The sequence below is a fragment of the Oncorhynchus clarkii genome, chromosome 7, assembly GCF_045791955.1.
Source record: "Oncorhynchus clarkii lewisi isolate Uvic-CL-2024 chromosome 7, UVic_Ocla_1.0, whole genome shotgun sequence".
Classification (NCBI taxonomy): Eukaryota; Metazoa; Chordata; class Actinopteri; order Salmoniformes; family Salmonidae; genus Oncorhynchus; species Oncorhynchus clarkii.
The window spans coordinates 66,391,658-66,412,607 of record NC_092153.1 but is presented as its reverse complement, the minus strand read 5'-3'; the positions used below and the strand labels follow the sequence as shown (position 1 = coordinate 66,412,607).

The following is a 20,950-nucleotide window of genomic DNA, read 5'->3' as shown; positions in this document are numbered from 1 at the left end:
ACTGGTACCCTGTACTGGTACCCCCTGTATAGAGCCTCCACATTAACCCTGTACTGGTACCCCCTGTATATAGCCTCCAATTTGACTATGTACTGGTACCCCCTGCATATAGCCTCCACCTTAACCCTGTACTGGTACCCCCTGTATAGAGCCTCCACATTAACCCTGTACTGGTACCCCCTGTATAGAGCCTCCACATTAACCCTGTACTGGTACCCCCTGTATATAGCCTCCACATTAACCCTGTACTGGTACCCCCTGTATATAGCCTCCACATTGACTCTGTACTGGTACCCCCTGTATAGAGCCTCCACATTAACTCTGTACTGGTACCCCCTGTATAGAGCCTCCACATTGACTCTGTACTGGTACCCCCTGTATATTGCCTCCACTTTATCTCTGTACTGGTACCCCCTGTATATAGCCTCCACATTAACTCTGTACTGGTACCCCCTGTATAGAGCCTCCACATTAACTCTGTACTGGTACCCCCTGTATAGAGCCTCCACATTAACCCTGTACTGGTACCCCCTGTATATAGCCTCCACTTTAACCCTGTACTGGTACCCCCTGTATATAGCCTCCACTTTAACTCTGTACTGGTACCCCCTGTATAGAGCCTCCACATTAACCCTGTACTGGTACCCCCTGTATAGAGCCTCCACATTAACTCTGTACTGGTACCCCTGTATAGAGCCTCCACATTAACCCTGTACTGGTACCCCCTGTATAGAGCCTCCACATTAACCCTGTACTGGTACCCCCTGTATATAGCCCCGCTAATGTTATTTTACTACTGATCTTTTCCACATTAACCCTGTACTGGTACCCCCTGTATATAGCCCCGCTAATGTTATTTTACTACTGATCTTTTTTTATTTTAACCTCTATTTAACTTGGCAAGTCAGTTAAGAACACATTTTTATTTACAATGACGGCCTACCCCGTCCAAACCCGGATGTTGTGTGCCACCATATGGGTCTCCCAATCATGTCCGGATGTGAAGCAGCCATGATTAGAACCAGGTACTGCAATGACAACTCTTGCACTGAGATGCAGTTTCTTAGACAACTGCCCCGCTTGGGAGCACCAATTTTTTTATTTTTTATTACTTGTTCCTTTTATTTCTTATTCTTATTCGTATTTTATAACTGCATTGTTGGTTAGGGCTTGTAAGTAAGCATTTCACTGTAAGGTCTACACCTGGTGTATTCGGTGCATGTGACTAATACAATTTGATTTGATTTGGTATTGTATCAATTACTAGAGCTATGCCCTCTCTGTCTACACAGAAACCTATGGCCGGCTCTCCAGATTCTCCATGGAAAGAGCTTTTCCGTCCATGACTAAGTTTAATCTGTCTGGGAAAGTGACCCTTCAAGTAAAGTCAGCCTTATGTCCGTATAACAACACAGTATTTATTGACAGTGTGAATCGAATCACCCATCCTGAAATCAAAAGAGATAAATCATCAACATGGGAGATGGATGTTGACCTGTAACCCATCAGGTCATCTAGGAACATAATGGAGAATGTATTGATTACCCAGCTCAGTGGTGATGTCCTCCTGGGCCCTTGTTGTGTGTCCCAATAACCAACCCTTTCTCCTGCCCTCGTTTAATACTTCCCACAAAAATCTAAAATAATTGAATTAGTGGGGGCATGGTCTTATGGGAGTTTTCACCATATTTCTTCTAACAGTCATTTCCTTTCAAAACAGTGAAGAGAAGTGAAAAGTGCACACTGTGGGAGAAAGGAGAGATAATTGGGACATAGCCAGTATTCACAAAGATTGCTGATCTAGCATCAGTATTGTCTTTTAGATCTTGAATACAGATACATGGACAGGGAGGACCTGATCCTAGATCAGTACCTCTACCCTGAGACACTTTATGAACACAGATTCGACTCTTATTCCATGTAGAATCATAATGGATATTGTATTAATTATTACCATGTGGTGATGGGTGAGGTAATGCCTATAGGCTTACATAGCTCCAAGGTCATGGATATCCAAGACCACACCTGGGTACCAGTGAGACCATCACAGGCTGATTCATCTATCTCGTTGGCCCGTTTTCCTGTTGTACTGAAGAAGGCACAGTTGGGGTCAAATCGTTGCTTGATTAAACCAACACTTGAGAGCATAATGATTCTCTCTAATCAAGTTCCTGGGACAAGTTTATTTTTAAGTATGTGCGCACAACACTTCTTCCTGCCTCTTCTGTGTTTGACCCTACTCTAGTTGGACAACCTGGACGAGCAGGCTGCTCAGATCAGACGGGAGCTGGATGGACGCCTGCAGATGGCCGATCAGATTGCCAGGGTGAGTCTGATAGCCTACAGACGTAGGATCTTAATTTGAGCCAGTTTGCTACAGCAGGAAAATAATCCTGCAGCAGCAGGAAATGTGAATTATTATGTGGATTATAATGAATGGATATTTTTGTATGGGTTGATAAAAAAAAATCTTTTTCAGGGAAAATCAAGCCTTTTTAATACACTCCAAGTAAAAAAGTTTCTCCTGCGTCAGGGTGATTGAAGTAAGATCCTACAGCTGTAACATTGTGCTGAGCTACATAAGAACCTCAGTTTGTAGGCTAAGAATCTAAATGGCTTTACTATGCGAGTTCCCTATTCTAGAAACAGCTTTACGTCACAATGAATACTGTAGGCTACATACAGTATCTGTTAATCTATTGAATGACAAGCATTTACATTAGTGTTGACAATTTGGATATATTTTATAAGTAAAGTGTCTTTCATTTTCAGGATGACTAGTCAACATGGACACAAAAGCTGACTTGAAATCTAGTAAAAACAGTTTTGTACAACAATTTTTGGTAAATGTTATTATTTTTTTCAAAGGGTGGCAAGTTCCCAAAGTTTGTGTCAAAGGAGATGGAGCACATGTACATAGAGGAGCTAAAGGCGTCGGTGAACCAGCTGATGGCCAACCTGGAGAGCATGCCCGTGTCCAAGGGAGGAGAGTTCAAACTGCAGAAGCTGAAGAAAGGACACAACACCTCCATCATGGACATGGGCCAGGAGGACGAGAACACACTGTCTAAATCTGACGTGGTGCTCTCCTTCACTCTGGAGGTAGGTACCCTAATCCTGTCTAACCCTAGCCCTGACCATCACCCTAACCCATCTCAACAGTAACACTAACACTAACCAAGTACAACTCTGATGTTGCCCTAACACTGTCTAGGAAGGATAAAACCTCAGCATTTTGGCATTATGACAGAATATCCTAAATACAGTGTTACCATTCACCTGCCTCTGTCTTTATAAGCAGGATAAGTCATCAAAAACATGATCAACCTATTTATTTACAACGTATCAGTGTTCTGTGGCAAGGAAAACACTGTTTCTATTGAGGTCTGTGGTGGTGGTAGTAGTGGTGGTGGTGGTAGTGGTGGTGGTGGTGATGATGATGATGATGATGATGATATAGCAGATTTTTACCTCAGCCGGCCCTTTGATTAACTAGATCTGATTTGCACTTTCATTGGTCTATTGGTTATTTTAGAACATGGATACATTCCATGCCGAAGTCCCAGAGTGTTTGCGCTTCTGCTTTAATTTTCTTCTATCTTGATAGATGTATATAAATCTAGACCAGGGCCCGTATTCACATACCGTCTCTGAGTTAGGGTGCTGAATGATCTAGGATCAGGTTTTCCCTCTCATTAGTTATGATTTGAAATGCAAAACTGATCCGCTCTCATACTCTGAGACGCTTGTGAATATATACCCAGGATAGATTGCAAACAGGTTGCCCTCCAGCCATAAAGAAAGAGAAGAAAAAATAGATGAACAAAGAAGGAGTGAAATAACAGATCACAAGGTATACCTAGGTAATGTAGTGAAATAAAATACCTCCTTTTTTACATTTCATAGCAAACTTCATAATAACTCATTATAGTAACTCTGGTTATGATGAACAATCTAAGAGAATACGATATACTCAGAAGAGCCATTTCTGTTCCCCTAGCTACTTAAGGAGAAGGAAGTTCTAGCACTGGCAGCAGGATTGGTGGGTCCCCTGCGGGTCGGTTGAGCTAACGTAGGCTAATGGGATTAGCATGAGGTTGTAAGTAACAAGAACATTTCCCAGGGCATAGACATATCTGATATTGGCAGAAAGCTTAAATTCTTGTTAATCTAACTACACTGTCCAATTTACAGAAGCCATTACAGTGAAAGAATACCAAGCTATTGTTTGAGTTTTGAACATGAAAAGTTATTAATAAACAAATTAGGCACATTTAGGCAGTCCTGATACAACATTTTGAACAGAAATACAATAGTTCATTGGATCAGTCTAACACTTTGCACATATATTGCTGAAATCTAAATTGCAACATCTAAATTGCACCTGGGTTGGATTAATACATTATGGCCTTTCCATTGCATTTCAAAGATGGTACAAAAAAAATACAGAAAAACTGTTGTTTTTTTCTTTGTATTTTCTTTTACCAGATCTAATGTGTTATATTTTCCTACATTCCTTTCACATTTCCACAAAGGTCAAAGTGTTTCCTTTCAAATGGTACCAGGAATATGCATATCCTTGCTTCAGGGCCTGAGCTGCAGGGTTAGATTTGGGTATGTCATTTTAGGCAAAAATTTTAAAAAAAAAGGGGCTGATCCTTAACACCACTCCCTCCCCAGCCTGGTCTCAAAGACATGTAACATAGTAAATGTAAATCTGGAACACTCAAATTAGTATATGTTACGTTTGGTACGTTACATAAGACTGAAGGATGCTAAAGTAAAAAATGAAAGTAGGGTGGTTGGATAGGTGCATAACGTGAAAGTCTAGCAACCCAAAGGTTGTGTGTTCGAATCTCATCACCTAGCCACCTAGCTCACGTTAGTCACAATATATTGCAATTGCAAACATCCACAAACGATTACATACTAGAGGTCAACGCCGATACCGATACCGATTATTGGATTATTGGAGGACCAAAAAAGCCGATACCGATTAATCAGATGATTTTTTTATTTTTATTTGTAATAATGACAATTACAACAATACTGAATGAACACTTATTTTAACTTAATATAATACATCAATAAAATCAATTTAGCCTCAAGTAAATAATGAAACATGTTCAATTTGGTTTAAATAATGCAAAAACAAAGTGTTGGAGAAGAAAGTAAAAGTGCAATATGTGCTATGTAAGAAAGCTAACGTTTCAGTTCCTTGCTCAGAACATGAGAACATATGAAAGCTGGTGGTTCCTTTTAACATGAGTCTTCAATATTCCCAGGTAAGAAGTTTTAGGTTGTAGTTATTATAGGAATTATAGGACTATTTCCCTCTATACCATTTGTATTTCATTAACCTTTGACTATTGGATGTTCTTATGGGCACTTTAGTATTGCCAGTGTAACAGTATAGCTTCCGTCCCTCTCCTCGCTCCTCCCTGTGCTCGAACCAGCAACACAACGACAACAGCCACCATCGAAGCAGCGTTACCCGTTGCCTGCTTCTGCCTACCACCGCTCAGTCAGATACTTAGATACTTCTATGCTTGTATGCTCCGTCAGATTATATGCAACGCAGGACACGCTAGATAATATCTAGTAATTTCAACCATGTGTAGTTAACTAGTGATTATGATTGATTATAAGACAAGTTTAATGCTAGCTAGCAACTTACCTTGGCTTACTGCATTCGCGTAACAGGCAGTCTCCTTGTGGAGTGCAACGAGAGAGAGGCAGGTCGTATTGCATTGGACTAGTTAACTGTAAGGTTGCAAGATTGGATCCCCCGAGCTGACGAGGTGAAAATCTGTCATTCTGCCCTTGAACGAGGCAGTTAACCCAACGTTCCTAGGCCGTCATTGAAAATAAGAATGTATAAAATAAAGGTATAAAAAAATTAAATGAAAATATAAAAATATTAAAGAAATCGGCAAATCGGCACCCAAAAATACAGATTTCCGATTGTTATGAAAACTTGAAATCGGCCCTAATTAATCGGCCATTCCGATTAATCGGTCGACTAATACATACCATACGAAATGTAGCATATCATACTAATTAGAGTGTCTCGGATTTACATTTACTATGTTACGTCTACCCCTGAGTCCAGGTTGCCCTCCCAGCAGTTGATTGTAGTGTTGAGAAGAGAAGATGATTATGGTGCTAAAACTGAAACTACTGCTTTATAGATTGGAGAGGCTGGCCTGATTTGTAGCTTCTGTCATGGAATTTAGTGATGGGGGTTTTGCCCCCCATTGTCTTTCCCATTTTAATTATCATGAGTTTCAGTTTGCTTGAGTAGGTCTCTGTGTTATCATCTTTCTCTCAGTGTGTAGGGCACCTTGATAATGGCTGGAGCGGAATCAGTGGAATGGTATCAAATACATCAAACACATGATTTCAATGTGTTTGTTGCCATTCTGTTCGCGCCGTTCCAGACATTATTATAAGCCGTCCTCCACTCAGCACGCTCCATTGGTTTAAGGTACTTTAAGATATACTGTAAATGTTGTTGACCAATAGAGCTACGGCTAATAATGAGTTTTAAACTAATGATTGTTAATGGGGGTTTTATGAGGTTATTCTGTATGCATTTACCTATGTGGGTTTCTGCCTTTGATCAACAAGGTCAAGGTGACTGTTGTAGTTGTGTAAAGGGCTGGGGCCCATTCGGGAATGTGCAGAGCGCTCAGATGTATTGTCTAGACCAGATACAGTATGGTTGTCTTTCATGTAGAATAAAGAGTAATGTCAGCTCTATATTTAATACATTTCTGCTACATTGTGAACCTTTAACAACATGCTGTTTGTGTGTGCCCTTCAGGTGGTTATCATGGAGGTGGTGGGCCTGAAGTCTCTGGCTCCTAACAGGATTGTGTACTGCACTATGGAGGTGGAGGGAGGGGAGAAACTGCAGACAGACCAGGCCGAGGCCTCCAAGCCAACGTAAGACCCTACTATCTCTCTGTCTGTCTCTCTGACTCTCTCTCTGCCTTTGTCTCTCTTTCTCTCTCTCTTTCTCACCTCAACCTGGCTTTGCTCAACATCCACTTACTAATGTGTTCTCATGGTATTTGAATGTAGTCACCTTCTCTTCACACTTTGATTTCTGAGTCAGCTGTTCAAGTTGTGAAAGAAGGCTCACAGTGTAATCTTCCGTTTAGAACAGTCTGTCTCCATTGGATTTAGAGGGAGGTCTGATGAGTCAATCTCAGGTCATGAGCATACCAAAAAGGTTCTCCTTTGAACACCTCACATTCACCTACGGGTATAACCATATAGATACATCCTGAAACTATATCTAAGGATCCAACACCGTAAGTTGGTTCATGTTCATCATGGTTACAGCCTTTCGTCATCCCTGTCTGAATGATGATGATGATGGGAGGTGAATGTGTCGAACATGATCATGTATCCTGTAATGAAGGACACAGTCTGTAACAGTACAGTGTGTCTATGAAGCCAGTCTTTCTCTCTTGTGATGTTTCGTGCGTGAGCTTTTTCAGGGACTCATCATCCTGCTTCTTTCCTTCTCTGACACTGATTGTGCCGACAGACAAGGCAGCTCTGCTTCTAGCTCCTAAGCAACTTTACAGTATTACAGCTGGAAATAACTTTTGAATATCAGAGCGGTGGTAACTCACCATCATTACGACCTGGAATACGACTTTCCCGAATTGGATCCTTTGTTCATACCCCACAGGGCAATTTAATTTATCCCAGAGGCTGCTCCAAGCCGAAGCCGGCGAGAAGAGGTATTCGGAGTGGACTTCTAGTCCGACTCAGTAGGTGGGCACACCATCCAACACTTCCGAGTGTATTACTCGCTAATGTTCAGTCTCTGGACAATGAAGTAGACAAGCTCAGGGCGAGCATCTCCCTACCAGAGACACACCAGGGACTGTAACATACTCTGTTTCACGGAATCATGGCTCTCTTGGCATATACTATCTCTGTCCATGGAGCCAACTGGGTTCTCCTTTTATTCGCGCAGACAAGAATAAAGAGCTCTCCGGGAAGAAAAAAGGTGGGGGTGTATGCTTCATGATTAACACCTCATGGTGTGATTGTGATAACATACAGAAACTCAAGTCCTTTTGTTCACCCGACCTAGAATACCTCACAATCAAATGCCGGCCGTATTACCTCCCAAGAGAATTCTCTTCTGTTATAGTCACAGCCGTGTATATTCTCTCTCAACCCGATGCCATGACAGCCCTCAAGGAACTACACCAGACTATTTGCAAACTGGAAACCACACATCCTGAGGCCGCTTTTATTGTAGCGGTGTATTTTAACAAAGCAAATTTGAGGAAAGCGCTACCAAACTATCAACACATTGACTGTAGTACTCGCTTAGGAAAAGCACTAGATCACTGCTACTCGCCTTTTGGAAATGCCTACAAGGCCCTCCCTACAGCAAATCAGATCACAACTCCATTTTGCTCCTCACTTTCTATAGGCAGAAACTCAAACAGGAAGTACCCATTCAAAGGTCTTTTCAATGCTGGTCTGACCAATCGGAATCCATGCTTCAAGATTGTTTTGATCACACAAACTAGGATATGTTCCGGGTTGCCTCTGAGATTAACATTGATGCTTACACGGACACGGTGATTGAGTTCATCAGGAAGTGTATAGGGGATATTGTTCCCACGGTGACTGTTAAAACATACCCAAACCAGCGGCTGCCGGCCCTAGACGGCATCCCTCAGAGGATGCGCAGACCAGCTGGCTGGAGTGTTTACGGACATACTCAATCACTCCCTATCCCAGTCTGCCGTCTCGACTTGCTTCAAGATGTCCACCATTGTTCCTGTACCCAAGAAAGCAAAGATAACTGAACTAAATTACTATGCCCCAGAGCACTCACTTCTGTCATCAAGAAGTGCTTTGAGAGGATAATTTACCTGACACCCTAGACGATGCAATCGCCATCGCAATGCACACTGCCCTATCCGATTTGGACATGAGAAATACCTACGTCAGAATGTTGTTAATTTACTATAGCTCAGCCTTCAACACCATAGTACCCTCCAAGCTCATCATTAAGCTTGGGGCCCTGGGTCTGAACCCTGCCCTGTGCAACTGGGTCCTGGACTTCCTGATGGGCCGCCCCCAGGTGGTGAAGGACGGAAACACCACCACTACCTTGATCCTCAATACAGGGGCCCCACAAGGGTGCGTGCTCAGCCCACTTCTGTACTCCTTGTTCTCCCATGACTGGGTGGCCACGCATGCCTCCAAGTTTGCAGACAACACAACAGTAGTAGGGCTGATTACTAACAATCCCAACATCAACAAAACGAAGGAGCTGATCGTGGACTTCAGGAAACAGCAGAAGGAGCACGCCCCTATCCACATCGTCAGGACCACATTGGAGAAGATCCTTGGCGTTCACATCATTGATAATCTGAATTGGTCCACCCACACAGCCAGTGTGGTGAAGAAGGCACAACAGCGCCTCTTCAACCTCAAGAAGCTGAAGAAATCTGGCTTGGCCCCTAAGACCCTCAGAAACTTTTACAGATGCACAATTGAGAGCATCCTGTCAAGCTGTATCACCGCCTGGAATGGCAACTGCACCGCCCACAACCGCAGGGCTCTCCAGAGGGTGGTACGGTCTGCCCAACGCATCACCGGGGGCACACGTCCTGCCCTCCAGGACTCCTACAGCACCCAATGTCACAGAAAGGCCAAAAAGCTCATCAAGGACAACAACCACGCGAGCCACGGCCTGTTCACCCCGCTATCACCCAGAAGACGAGGTCCGTACAGGTGCATCAAAGCGGGGACCGAGAGACTGAAAAACAGCTTCTATATCAAGGCCATCAGACTGTTACACAGTGCATTTCACTACACCCACAATAACATCTGCTAAATATGTGTATGTGACCACCAGATGGAGAGAGATGAATGAAGGACAGACAAGGAAAGAAAAAGTGACAGGTGACAGAAAGGGGTAGAGAAAGGGGAGAGGGGCAGAAATGGAAAGAATGAGAGAGGGGAGAGAGAAAATAGAGAGGTAGAGGGGGAAAGGTAGAGGAGAGAGTGAAAGAGAGGGAAAAGGAGAGAGGGGAGATGGAGGTAGAGAGAGGGGGAGAGCAGCCTCTCTGTGTGCTCTTACTGTAGTGCAGCCAGGAAGGGAGAGACTGATTAGGACACAGCATCTCAATGGAGCTGGAGAGAGTCCCCATCCAGCACTCATGGAAATGACAAGCATCACGTGCTGCTAGCTAGGTGTCTGCTTATCCATCACATACAACATCACACACACACTGCACACAGGCTTCACATACACTGTACACACGCTGCCCACACACTACACACAAAAACGTAGCATACAAACAGGATAACACAAGCTTGCAGGTACACATACACAAGCATGCATGACCACGTATGCACACACACATTGTTTGTACACTCAAAAAAACGAAAACATGCACACAAGACGTACACAAAGCTCATCTAATTCACCAGGCATGGATTGACTAGGGCGTCATGGGTGAGCCATACACAGCCACTGTGTATCTTAGCAATCTGCAGCGACGTATACGTACTGTACTTATGGGAAAACACTGACACAACCTTTGACTGGACAAGCTTCAACTACCCCCATTGTAATATACACGATGCACACCGATGCAAGGTCAAATACAACACAATAATGAAATCCATTTGTGAAGACTGGAGAGTGAATGATAGCTGATGGGGTTGATGTAGTACTGGGATGAGGGACCAGCATAAGCACCGGTGACTGTTTTGTCCTTTGTATTGACATGAGACTTACTCCAAGCCACTCAACCCAAATATGAATTAGACACTAATTTATATGCTGCACAGTAGGAGTATGGACCTGTTCTTCAAATGGCCTCTGTTGCCTACCACACACAACGCTGCAGCTACCTCCAAACACACACACGCTCATAGAACTCCCTCTTTGTCCAGTCACCTTACTCAAACTGTACACCTATCTGTTGTAAGAGAATTCCAAACCCCTTGGACATGATGAGACACATACAGATGTAGGATCTTCATTTGACCACCCTGTTGCAGGACAACTTTCCTGAAATGCAGGACATTTTAAACTTGTAATGAATTTGAGGTTTAAAAAGTCTTCTCAAGTTTGTAATTTCCACTAAGAAATGTCAGTCTTGATTTCCCCTACAAAAATGTCCATTAATTATAATCCACATAATAATTTCCTTTTGCTGCAGAATAATTTTCCTGCTGTAGCGAACTGTCTTGAAGATATTACAGTACTACTCTCATTCTTATTGATTATATCCATATTCATATCTATATTCTGCCCTTGAATTGCGTTCCCATGCAAAACTAGACAGATAGCTAACAACTAAGTCTTCAATAAAACTCCCAAGGCGTGACTTTTCTTGAACGGATATAATGAAAACGTTTGTTGTGAAACTGCAAAATAGAGAAAATAATATACTTTAGTATTCAATTCACACCGACATACTGTAGCTGTACATTATACATTTGAAGGTGCATGAATACAAAGCACGCGCTAAGGTACCATGCATCTGGCATGATGCCAAACCATATAGCTAATTGTTACTCATATGGTAATTGGCTAACTCCTTTAATTACTCTAATAATGTACAACCATCTCTGTAGAATAACAAAGCATATTACACTAGAAACAGTAACAAAACTACAGTATTGTAGATTTTACAATTCGTTTGCATGACGCACGAGCAAAGTAATACAGCTGACGGCATACATGAAAGGCATTGCAATTTGTGTGAGTAAATGCAACCAACCAACATTGATATGTAAGCAACTCTATCAATAACAAGATTATCATCACTAGCTAAATGCTTGAATCGAACTTACAAACAAATATTTTCAGAGGCAGAAGCGTGACAAGAGAACTGCACTGAAAGACCTGCACCGTAGCGTTGTTTTTAGCTGCTTCTCGGGTCTCTTCCGGTTTCCTCCTCTGCGTGTCTCTTCCTGTTTTCCTTACAGTCCAAGTATCAGAAAGCTCCACTAGAGGGCGAATAACACCATGGAACACAATGAAAATCCATCTTAACCATTGTAATAAAATGATCTGTTACCTTCTAACAGGATGGCAGCACAATCTATATTCAATAAATGATCAATACAAGTAGAAATATGGTGCCAATGTGAAACAGTTCCGTGTAAGATGAGACACCACTGGCCCCCCCTGGTGGTGCTGAGTGGTAGTGTCAGAGAGGAGCAGGAGGAGGAGGAGTGACACTCTTGCTGTGTTCACGCACCGTTTCCCCTGTCCCCTTTCTGTGTCTCCATTTGTCACATCGTCACTCACAGATGCAGCTCACGTAGAGGGACACTCACAGCAGGAGGACAAACAGCACACACAGACGCTCACACACGCGGGCACACACAAACACACACACACCCACACACACACACACACACACACACACACACACACACACACACACACACACACACACACACACACACACACAGACTGCTGGCTCTGCCTCCTTGATGATGATATCACGTGTCATCCCATTATGATTAAAGACACAATAACCCCTATGAACATGTTAGTATATGTCACTTTGTGAATGTGCACGTGTGTGTGCATGCGTGAGTGTGCATGTATGTTTGTCTCTGTGTCGTGGTAGTGTTTCCTCAGGCTGGTAGTGCTCCCTGCGTGGTGCGGTCGGTGGCCTGTCTCCTTCTCAGTCTCAAATCAAATTGTATTTGTCACATGCGCCGAATACAACAGCTGTAGACCTTACAGTGAAATGCTTACTCACAAGCCCTTAACCAACAATGCAGTTTTAAGAAAAATAAGAAGCTGTTTAGAAACCTCTTGGACCTAGACTTGGTGCTCCAGTACCACTCCATCTCTCCTCTGTAATAAATTGATGTTGCTGCTGCACAGTGTGTGTGTGGGACTGGGACCAGACAATGCATTTCATATCACCTCCCTCTACTCCCCGCAGCCAACTCTCCGCAAGTTCAGCCAAGACAAAGAAAGTGTCAGCTGCTGTTCTCAGTCTGTCTCATAATTCAACAGTAAATTGCTTACTCAGTCAGACCTAGCTTTTTCTTTTCCACTTTGGTTTTCTAGTAGTTTATATCTAACCACCACTCACTCCTTCTGAGAGTGCAGGTATCGAGAGGATGAGAGAGAGAGAGAGAGAGAGAGAGAGAGGGAGAGAGAGAGAGGGAGAGAGAGAGAAAGAGATACCTATTACCTACTGGGTGAAATTCCACAGTGTGCCATCACAGCAGCAAGATGTGTGACCTGTTGCCACAAGAAAAGGGCAACCAGTAAAGAACAGACACCATTGTAAATGCAACCCATATTTATGTTTATTTATTTTTCCTTATGTACTTTGACTATTTGCTCATCGTTACAACACTGTATATATACATCATATGACATTTGAAATGTTTCTATTCCTTTTGAACTTTTGTGAGTGTAATGTTTACTGTTCATTTTTTATTGTTTACTTCACATTTGTTTATTTTCTATTTCACTTGCTTTGGCAATGTTAACATATGTTTCCCTTGCCAATACAGGCCGTTGAAGCACTTTAATTGAATTGAGAGAAAGAAAGTGAGAGAGAAAAGGGACGGAGAGTTTTTTTACTAGATCTTGTGCAATACCTCTGGGCCAGGCAGATGTTAAGTAAGGCTGGGATTCAATTCAATTACATTCACTGTAAAGACTGCGAATGGCAGCTCGAACAGAAATTCCCTTCCAAATGAAATTTCAGTGCAGGTTGTTTATCTGCGTTAGTTTGAATCCTGGGCTAAATTTACAGCCCCTTGGATGTTGCAGTTGCTCCCATGTTTTGAGTCATGCCAGAATGTAGTGAAGGTATATTGCTTCTGATGTTTGTGCAGTGGTGGAAAAAGTACTCAATTGTCATACATGAGTAAAAGTAAAGATAACTTAACAGACAATTACTCAAGTAAAAGTGAAAGTTACCCAATAAAATACTACTTGAGTAAAAGTCTAAAAGTATCTGGTTTTAGGTGTACTTAAGTACAGTTCTAGAAAAACTACTAAATTGTCATACTTGAGTAAAAGTACAAAGTAAAAGTAAATGCTACACATCAAATTCCTTATATTAAGCAGACCAGACGACGCTATTTTCATATTCTTAATCACGGACAGAAAGGGGCCCACTCCAACAGTCAGACATGATTTACAAACACTGCAGTTGTCATATCAGAGGCAGTAGGGATGACAAATCGTTATATTGATAGGTGCCATAATTCTGTCCTGCTTGAGCATTCTAAATGTAACGACTACTTTTGTATGTCAGGGAAAATAAGGAGTAAAAAGTACACTATTTTTTTCAGGAATATAGTGGAGTAAATGTAAAAGTTGTCAAAAATATAAATAGTAAAGCTAAGTACAGATACCCCAAAAAACGACTTACTTACGTACTTTACACCACTGTGTGTGTGTGTGTGTTGTATTTCAGCTGGGGGACCCAGGGAGACTTCACCACCACACACCCCCTCCCTGCTGTCAAGGTGAAACTGTTTACAGAAAGCACTGGAGTTCTGGCCCTGGAGGACAAAGAGCTGGGCAGGGTAACACAACAAAAAAATTCTCTCTCTCTCTCTCTCTCTCTCTCTCTCTCTCTCTCTCTCTCTCTCTCTCTCTCTCTCTCTATAGTCTCTCTCTCTCTCTCTCTCTCTATAGTCTCTCTCTCTCTACGGTCTCTCTCTCTCTCTCTCTCTCGCTCTCTCGCTCTCTCTCTCTCTACAGTCTCTCTCTACAGTGTCTCTCTCTCTACATTGTCTCTCTCTCTACATTGTCTCTCTCTATACAGTGTCTCTCAACAGTCTCTCGCTACAGTCTCTTTCTACAGTGTCTCGCTACCGTCTCTCTCTACAGCCTCTCTCTCACTAAAGTCTCTCTCTCTATCTGTCGCCTGTCCCTCTCTTTCTCTCTCTCTGTATTTTTCTCCATCTTCCGCACTCTTATGTTTGTATTGTTATACAGTACCGGTCAAAAGTTTGGACACACCTACTTATTCAAGGTTTTTGCTTTATTTTTACTATGTTCTACATTGTAGAATAATAGTGAAGACATCAAAACTATGAAATAACACATGGAATCATGTATTAACCAAAAAAGTGTTAAACAAATCCACCTATATTTTATATTAGTGATTCTTCAAATAGCCACCCATTAGCTTGATAACAGCTTTGCACATTCTTGGCTTTCTCTCAACCAGCTTCACCTGGAAGGCTTTTCCAACAGTCTTGAAGGTGTTCCCACATATGCTTAGCACTTGTTGGCTGCTTTTCTTTCACTCTGCGGTCCAACTCATCCCAAACCATCTCAATTGAGTTGAGGTCAGGTGATTGTGGAGGCCAGGACATCTGATGCAGCACCATCACTCTCTTTTTCGGTCAAATTGCCCTTACACAGCCTGGAGGTGTATTGTGTCATTGTCCTGTTGAAAAACAAAAGATAGTCCCACTAAGCTCAAACCAGATGGGATGTGTATCGCTGCAGACTGCTGTGGTAGCCATGCTGGTTAAGTGTGCCTTGAATTCATAAATAAATCACAGACAGTGTCACCAGCACAGCACCCCCACACCATAAAACCTCCTTCTCCATGCTTTACAGTGATAAATACACATGCGGAGATCCATCCATTCAACCATACCATGTCTCACAAAGACACGGCGGTTGGAACCAAAAATCTTCAATTTGGACTCCAGACAAAAGGACAAAAAGAGGCTGATTCAGTCTCATCTACACTGCCTGATGCTTATTCAGTACAGTACTGTAGGTGGGCTGAGTCAGTGATGGTTTTAACCCCCCACAACCAGAACTTCATTTCAACCAGTTTTACCTCTGAGCTGTGACCCCGTCACAGTTCCTCAGTGATATCCCCGGGTCACATACTGTACACAGCTATCATATTTCTTCACTTTGATTAACTTGTTTTAATTAGTTGCATATTAATTATGCAATTTGCATCATCTGTGACAGGAAAGTCATGCGGAAATGTCTTAATCATCTGGTTTGCTCCTCTTGGCGCTGTCCTCAGGTGCAGAGAGCGAGAGCAATCGATCGTCCTGTGACCGTGTGACGGATGGCCCCGGGCTCGGCTGGGCTCACTGCTGGTTATCAGAGGGGCTAGCTAGGGCTGATTTGTGGCTGTGGTAGACTGAGGCTGAGGCTGTGGAAAGGAGAGGAGGGGAGGGGAGTGGCTGTAAGACATCACTTTGTGGTAGTGACCTTGGCTTTGACAGGGGCTCTTTGGTCTCCTTCTGCAGTGGCAGAGCGGCAGCTATCAGTCAGTCAAAAAGTGAGGCAGTCAGTCAGTTGATCAGTCAGTCAGTTAACCAGGCAGGCAGTCAGTCAATCAGCCAGCCAGTCATCCAGCCGGGCCACAATGCTTCCTCAAAGCTCTTTAACTCAGCAATGATAGATTAGGCCCCCTCTTCATGGGGGCAGTGTGGAGCAGAGCGACGCGGAGTAGAGGAGAGTGTAGGCTGCTGCGCTTCTCTCTCCTTTGATACGGCTACACAGCTACACAGATAGGCTGAGCCACCAGCTCAAACGTGTCACAAAGCACCCGCACACTGGGGCCCAGGCTGCCAGAGCACGATTAAGATTTAATGGAAGCTCGTGGAAATTAATTGACTGTTCAGAAACGTTGAGAATGCTGACTCATGGTGTTGAATACAGACTCACTGGATGGAGATATATCCAATACACCTGGTACATTACACTCACACCGGTGCACATTATTTCTATCTCAAATAAATCAAATATTAATAGTTGAATGCGCCGAATACAACCTTACAGTGAAATGCTTACTGACGAGCCCCTAAACAACAATGTAGTTTAAAAAAAAGAAGAGCAGCAGTAAAATAACAATAGCGAGACTATATACTGGGAGGTACCGGAACAGAGTCAATGTGGAGACTATATACTGGGGGTACCGGTACAGAGTCAATGTGGAGACTATATACTGGGGGTACCGGTACAGAGTCAATGTGGAGACTATATACTGGGGGTACCAGTACAGAGTCAATGTGGAGACTATATACTGGGGGTACCGGTACAGAGTCAATGTGGAGACTATATACTGAGGGGTACCAGTACAGAGTCAATGTGGAGACTATATACTGAGGGGTACCGGTACAGAGTCAATGTGGAGACTATATACTGGGGGGTACCGGAACAGAGTCAATGTGGAGACTATATACTGGGGGGTACCGGAACAGAGTCAATGTGGAGACTATATACTGGGGGTACCGGAACAGAGTCAATGTGGAGACTATATACTGGGGGTACCGGAACAGAGTCAATGTGGAGAATATATACTGGGGGTACCGGTACAGAGTCAATGTGGAGACTATATACTGGGGGGTACCGGTACAGAGTCAATGTGGAGACTATATACTGGGGGTACCGGTACAGAGTCAATGTGGAGACTATATACTGGGGGGTACCGGAACAGAGTCAATGTGGAGACTATATACTGAGGGGTACCAGTACAGAGTCAACGTACGGGGCACCGGTTAGACTAGGTAATTGAGATAATATATACATGTAGGTAGAGTTATTAAAGTGACTATGCATAGATGATGACAACAGAGAGTAGCAGCAGTGTAAAAGGTGTGTGGAGGGGGGCAATGCAAATAGTCTGGGTAGCCATTTGATTAGATGTTAAGGAGTCTTATGGCTTGGTGGTAGAAGCTGTTTAGAAGCCTCTTGGACCAAGACTTGGCGCTCCGGTACCGCTTGCCATGCAGTAGCAGAGAGAACAGTCTATGACTAGGGAGGCTGGAGTCTTTGCCAATTTTAGGGCCTTCCTCTGACACTGCCTGGTATAGAGGTCCTGGATGGCAGGAAGATTGGCCCCAGTGATGTACTGGGCCATACGCACTACCCTCTGTAGTGCCTTGCGGTCAGCGGCCGAGTAGTTGCCATACCAGGTAGTAGTGCAACCAGTTATGATACCCTCGATGGTGCAGCTGTAGAAACTTTTGAGGATCTGAGGACCCATGCCAAATCTTTTCTGTCTCCTGAGGAGGAATAGGTTTTGTCTTGCCCTCTTCACGACTGTCTTGGTGTGCTTGGACTATGTTAGTTTGTTGGTTATGTGGACACAAAGGAACTTGAAGCTCTCAACCTGCTCCACTACAGCCCCATGGATGAAAAATGGGGGAGTGCTCAGTCCTCTTCTTCCTGTAGTCCACAATGATCTCATTTGTCTTGATCACGTTTAGGGAGAGTTTGTTATCCTGGCATCACGCGGCCAGGTCTTTGACCTCCTCCCTCTAGGCTGTCTCGTCGTTGTCGGTGATCAGGCCTACCACTGTTGTGTAATCGGCAAACTTAATGATAGTGTTGGAGTCGTGCCTGGCCGTGCAGTCATGAGTGAACAGGGAGTACACGGGGAGACTGAGCACGCATCCCTGAGGGGCCCCTGTGTTGAGGATGTGTTGTTACCTACCCTCACCACCTGGGGGTGGCTCGTCAAGAAGTCCAGGATCAAGTTGCAGAGGGAGGTGTTTAGTCCCAGGGACCTTAGCTTATTGATGAGCTTTGAGGGCACTATGGTGTTGAGCTGTAGTCAATTAACAGTATTCTCACATAGGTGTTCCTTTTGTCCAGGTGGGAAAAGGCAGTGAGGAGTGCAATATAGATGTCAATGGGATAAAAACAAGTAGTTTAGTTTAGATATTGTCATATTTTCTTCATCTCTAAATCTCTCTTTCAATATGAATTAATTTGATACTTCTCTCTTCCAGGTGGTCCTCCACCCGACCCCTAACAGCCCCAAAGCCTCAGAGCTCCATAAGATGGCCATCACTAAGGCCTGCCCCGACCAGAACCTTCAGATCAAACTGGCCATCCGCATGGACAAACCGCAGAACATGAAGCATTCTGGGTAAGCATGGACAAGCTGCAGATCTAATCTGTACAACTCTTAGAAAGTTTCCCATGGAATGCTCTGCAAATTATTGGGGACCATAATCATAAATATTGTATGACATTGACATACCATTCAGACCACCATCAGGTGTTGGAATTCATTGAGACAACCTATATGAATTATCTTGTGTTTCTGTAGATACACTATAATATTATAGTTGCAGCACATGACTAGATGTCTTATGACCATTCTGCCTGCCTGTTGAGGGCCCTTTTGTCCTTGTCTGTTTCACCTTTGGGGAGCAACAAAGCCTCTAGCTTAAAGGCCAAAGTGACTCATTCTCGCAGTGTCAACTCAGGGTCATCCAGTCTGCATGAAACATCATTGTCATCCCTAATGGAAACCACATACATTTCACATGTGATCTATTGTGAAGTTAATGTGATAACATGTGACAACATGTTGTTTTTCTGTAAGAGATATTATAAACAGTGATTAGATGAGCCTCTCCTTTCCACGTAGGAGGGGATACAGTCTTGTCTATACATTTAGTGTGGGCTAAACCTGGCCATTCTGCTGCTGTTGCTACAACACAGGAAACAATATTAGCCAATTCTCATACCAATGCCATGTAATAAACTTTAACATTGTTTTCTGGAAGGTATTTGTGGGCTTTTGGGAAAAACGTCTGGAAGCGATGGAAGAAGCGTTTCTTTGTCCTGGTGCAGGTAGGTATATAATCAGCCTCTGAAATATCAGGTCTGCTCAATTGAAAGGTTATTCAAATTAGTACACCACCAACACCTTAAGAAACATGTGCCTGAAGCAGTGGCGGATTTAGGTATAGGTGACATTGGCAGTCGCCCAGGGCGACATCTTGCAGGGGGCGGCACCCGCACAAAAAACATTGTAATGGTAACATTTGCGCGATAGGTTTTCTAATGCTCATTTGCACGTCATGTCAATGATATCATGTCACCATGTGGGACTGTGGGTCAATTAACCTTGTCGGAGTGGGCGTCCTGATTCTAGTTTGTGAGCTAGGCAGGCTACTACCTGGGAAGGTCACCCACTCAGAAGTATGAGATGGTTGACCTCAAGGCTCCCCTCTGTGAGCTGGAGGTAGGGGGAGCGGGGGAATCTATCAAATAGCGCACCTCTAACTTTGTACAGTACTAATGAAATTAGTAAATCAGTCACACTACGAAATGCTACCAAATAAACCATAATTCATTCATAATACTGTGAATATATAGTTTCAGGCATGTTGTTGCTTTTTGTTTGTGTGAAGTCGTTAAGAATAATATTAAACCAGTCTGCACACCACCAAGGTGAATTGGTTTAGTCTTGACTCTCCGTTTAAGGGGGACTGATCCTGTAATGTTTCTCAGCACATGAAGGGTATGACGTGTCTGTCCTCTCTGGTGCAGGTGAGCCAGTACACCTTTGCCATGTGCAGCTACAGAGAGAAGAAGTCTGAGCCACAGGAGCTGCTACAGCTGGATGGTTACACTGTGGATTACACTGACCCCCAGCCAGGTACATACAGTTGAGGTCGGAAGTTTACATACACCTTAGCCAAATATATTTAAACTCAGTTTTTCACAAATCCTGACATTTGATCCTTGTTAAATTTCCCCGTCTTTGGTCAGTTAGTAAACACCACCTAATTTTTGAGAATGTGAAATGTCAGAATAATAGTAATTTCTTTCATCACATTCCCAGTGGGTCAGAAGTTTACATACACTCAATTAGTATTTGGAAGCATTGCCTTTAAATCGTTTAACTTGGGTCAAACTTTTCGGGTAGCCTTCCACAAGTTCCCACAATAAGTTGGGTGAATTTTGGCCCATTACTCCTGACAGAGTTGGTGTAACTGAGTCAGGTTTGTAGGCCTCCTTGCTCGCACACGCTTTTTCAATTCTGCCCACAAATTTTCTATAAGTTTGAGGTCGGGGCTTTGTGATGGCCACTCCAATACCTTGACTTTGTTGTCCTTAAGCCATTTTGCAACAACTTTGGAAGCATGCTTGGGGTCATTGTCCATTTGGAAG

At 43.3% G+C, this 20,950-nt stretch overlaps 1 protein-coding gene across 2 annotated transcripts in view; it reads left to right on the top strand.

Annotated features, from left to right (window-relative positions):
- LOC139413709 (calcium-dependent secretion activator 1-like) overlaps nucleotides 1–20,950 on the top strand; it is a 143,907-nt gene that overhangs the window by 83,999 nt on the left and 38,958 nt on the right. For both annotated transcript variants that reach the window (XM_071161393.1, XM_071161391.1), the window contains exons 4-10: nucleotides 2,246–2,326; nucleotides 2,869–3,102; nucleotides 6,827–6,948; nucleotides 14,466–14,577; nucleotides 18,772–18,911; nucleotides 19,558–19,624; nucleotides 20,327–20,435. In XM_071161393.1, the coding sequence (XP_071017494.1) occupies nucleotides 2,246–2,326; nucleotides 2,869–3,102; nucleotides 6,827–6,948; nucleotides 14,466–14,577; nucleotides 18,772–18,911; nucleotides 19,558–19,624; nucleotides 20,327–20,435 (865 nt within the window). The remainder of the gene's footprint in view (nucleotides 1–2,245; nucleotides 2,327–2,868; nucleotides 3,103–6,826; nucleotides 6,949–14,465; nucleotides 14,578–18,771; nucleotides 18,912–19,557; nucleotides 19,625–20,326; nucleotides 20,436–20,950) is intronic.